The sequence below is a fragment of the Ciona intestinalis genome, unplaced genomic scaffold, assembly GCF_000224145.3.
Source record: "Ciona intestinalis unplaced genomic scaffold, KH HT000128.1, whole genome shotgun sequence".
Taxonomy (NCBI): Eukaryota; Metazoa; Chordata; class Ascidiacea; order Phlebobranchia; family Cionidae; genus Ciona; species Ciona intestinalis.
The window spans coordinates 48,505-52,378 of record NW_004190450.1 but is presented as its reverse complement, the minus strand read 5'-3'; the positions used below and the strand labels follow the sequence as shown (position 1 = coordinate 52,378).

The following is a 3,874-nucleotide window of genomic DNA, read 5'->3' as shown; positions in this document are numbered from 1 at the left end:
GAGAGTAAATTATGTTCCAAAGATTCAAAGAATATGTCAGAGATGACAGAGAGTTAATAAAAAAAGGGTGCTAGTGAAGAATCTCCCCCCCACCTTATTTGCTAACCACTAACCCCTATAACCACTAATTACTAACCTCTATAACCACTAACCCCCTAACCATCAACACAACACCTAACTCCCTAACCTAAAGGTTACCGGTTACGGTTAGCAAATAAGGTGGGGGGGGGGAGATTCTTCAATAGCACCAAAAAAAGTTATGTCTGAGCTGAGGAGCTGAGAGTACATGTTTTGGTATCTACCGGTGTAAAAGTAGAAATAACCTTGACAAACGGGGTTCTTCTTCATTAGATGAATAAATCGTAATAGGAATGCTTGTGTTTAACTGGATCAGTAGATTTGTAAAACTACACAAAACGAAGTAAAATTTCTGGATACCTTTGGTCTTTAAACTATTAGTATGCCTTCTAATACAAAAGAAGGTAAGATATTAAACATAATCACCAAACATCTGCAGCGTTTGAACGCAAACCACGTGTTCTGTATGATTTTTATCAGCGGTGCTTTTCGATCAAGCAGGTACGATTCTCGAACGCCCTTTTCCTTGAAAACGTCATTAGCACTCGGCTCTTCGCTCATACTTTAGCAGTATTAGCACATCTCCAGAAATATCTTTTTCACACACTTTGTCTGGGTTTAGTAAAGATTTTTTCCATTGAAACCGATAATTGACACTATAACAAAACATATGAAATGATCAGTATTAATTAAAATTAATAAATGTATTCACGATGTTGCAAGTTATAATAAAGAAAAAATGGTTGTTCTGCACGTTCTCGGTAGGTAACGTTATATGTGTTGGTTTTCTTAAACAATTTTGGAGGAACGACCAACGTGAATACTAAATGTTAACTATGACACACATAAATGCTAAATTACGACGCACGTGGACGTTAAACTACGACGCACAGAAGGCTAAACTACGACATACCTAAAGGTCAAGTAGAACGCACAAACTATTTTATATATCTGTGTATTATCCGCGCATTTTTACCGATACCGATTATCGGTAAAATGTAAATTTTGACCAAACTCTAGTTGTCAGCACCCCCAAATATTGGCTAAGTGTCCGCCATTGGTTACATCACAGTATTGACATATTACGCACTTTACAGCACGTTATAATCTTGTTTTTCGCATTGTTTTATGCATAGGAAAAACTCCAAAACCCTAACAAATTATGTAATCTGTAGCTTAGAAATCAAACGTGGTAATATGCATTCTATAATGTAACCTTTGCTTAATTCATGACAGCTTGTGTAGAAAATACGGTGACTTAGCACGATTTTGAGCACTTTCAAGCTTAATTTTTGATACAAACGCCCAATTTAAAAAGAAATTATACAGCAGGTTCGTTTACGTTCGTTAAAATATGTCAATACCGATGCGTCATTCACTACACAAGTGCGTTCAACTGATATTTAAACTCGTGTTTGCTAAAAAATCCATGTGTAAATTGCTATTATTAATCAACGTGTGAATTGCTATTATGTAGTAATCAATTGCCAGATTCAAACAACCGCTATTATGATGCAATGAATCCACGTGTGAATCCCTTCTATTTCGTAATAAATATGCTGCTTGGCTGAGGAAAACATTGTATATAAATATAAAGCAGTGTTGGAAACGTTTAAGGGAGTTTATTTCCGCGATATTTCATTCTGGAAACCTACTATTTCTGACGGACGGGTCTTCGTTTGTAAGATAACCACACACTCGTGCTGGCCCGACGAAAGGCGCGTAGGACATAGCTATTGTGACGTCACTCGCTGGGCACTCGGATTTGACCGTTTCTCATTACACGGACTTGCCGAATCCGGGAAATTTTAGTTTTGTCTCATCCCTAAGTAATTCTGAATACTTTAACGTTTGTATGAGCGTTTACAAAGCACATATTTAAAGGGTTGCAAACCGAAAACAAAGCGTTGCAAACCGAATTTTTTTTTGCGCCTACCAAGGCGAAGACTTTGTTATTTTCTGGTTTTTGCAACCCTAACGTTTAGTAAAACTTTACGCCTATGATGACATGGTCTAAAATTTACCAATAAATATAACGTTTTCAATAAGATATTTCTACTGTAACAGTGTCTTCGGTACTTAACGTGGTTGAGCGACTTCGTGTTCGAATGAAAAATGAATCTGATGGATTTAATGGAGTGGATGATCTCGACCAAATATTTCGAAACAACCAGATGCAAGCTCTTATAAGGGTGTGTGGTGTTGAGGGGCTTGTTTGCTTTTTGGGTTGGAATGTTTTCATCCCTGGGAAAATTCAAACTATTCAGCCGGTGGTTTAGGGTAAAAGTGAAACCATCATAACATAACTACCTATACCTAAATACCTGTAACCTCCTATGTTAATAACTTTCAGCTTTTAGGTAGAGTAACCGCCAGTTTGGAGTGGCAAAGACGTTTATAATATGGTATATATTATATATAATAGCCAGAAAACATAAACTTTCAATTTTCTCCCAAAGTAATAAACAAAAAAAAATATTTTTAGTCTGGAGGAACACTGGAACAGTATTCATCATACCTTGATGTCCAAAAAAGATTGAAGGATTTCTATGAATACTTAAAATGTTATTTCATTTTTTATTTTCTTTTATAATTTATCATTTTTACTTCAGTACTTACTTTTAAACATAAGCTTAACCGCAAATAACATTTATTGAACTAAAAACAAATCCCATAGTTTAATAACCTATATAAAGCACAGGAAGTAATCAGAGTATTACCATTGATTGAACTAAGTTATAAAGGCTTTTGAAAATCTAAATGACACCTTGACTTGATCTAAACTAAATTCAGCAACATATTCTTAAAAATGACCTGTAACTAGGGATGCACATTACAGAATAATTAGGTATTCTAGGATATCCTAGAATACTTTATTTCGAGTCTAGTATTCCGAATCTAGAATTCCGAATCTAGAATTTTGAATCTTTCTATATTTATAGAAAAAAAAATTACCCACATAAGTCAGTTTATAGACTCTTTCATAGCAGCCTTGTTGGATCATGAGCTGTAAAATGATCAAAAAATTGTACTATTGGGTAGTTTTGCGTCATGAAACGTATAGCATGCTATGAAAAGACTATTCTCGAAAGTCTCACAGATTCGAAATTCTGTAATGTGCATCCCTACCTGTAACTAAACAGTCTTAACCTAAAAATAAATTACATCATTAGAAAATGAAGGCACAGCTGTAAAACATCTGTTTTTGATACTTGGGTATACCATTAAAATCAATTAGATCATTAGATGGGGGTAGTACTTTCTTACCCCAAGTACCCCAGTTTTTTATTACCCCACTTTACTATATATTTATATATATATATATATATAAATGTTTTTGTTATTTTTTTTAGATGCATGAAGTAATTCAGCCGGATGGACGAACTTCAGTTCATAATGATTCGCTTGATTTAATTGATCAGGTATGATTATATAATACTTAATTAAATAGCTAGTATTGGCTTGTAAAGGCTTTAAGTCAAGGATCGGCAACTTTTTTCATTGCAGCAGCCAAATCGCAGATTTATATTCCTCACGCGGACCGCACATGGAAAGCTAACATGTTGTAATAACAATTAATAAGAATAAGAACACAAATGCGTTAAACCCGTAATGGTTGGTTAGTTAGTGCAATGTTTAATGTTGCTTGAACTTTGAAAGCTTTTCCTTGTCTGATTTCAAAGAAGTAGAAACAAGATAAAGTATACGTCTAAATGCGAATCAGTGGGTTATGTTCGCATTTTGTTCTTGGTAAATTTTATTTTGAGGATAATTGCTCACACATGTAGGTGCTACT

The 3,874-nt window shown here is 34.6% G+C and overlaps 1 protein-coding gene across 3 annotated transcripts in view; it reads left to right on the top strand.

The window, feature by feature from the left end:
* Positions 1-314: 314 nt before the first annotated feature.
* Positions 315-3,874, top strand: part of LOC100181746 (MAGUK p55 subfamily member 7) — a 24,622-nt gene continuing 21,062 nt past the window's right edge. For 2 of the 3 annotated variants that reach the window (XM_026838931.1, XM_026838930.1), the window contains exons 1-2: positions 315-482; positions 2,146-2,270. In XM_026838931.1, coding sequence (XP_026694732.1) covers positions 461-482; positions 2,146-2,270 — 147 coding nt within the window. In that variant the 5' untranslated portion in view covers positions 315-460. Of the gene's footprint in view, positions 483-2,145; positions 2,271-3,431; positions 3,501-3,874 lie in introns of all 3 variants that reach the window. The other variant, XM_009863831.3, reaches the window with a different exon arrangement.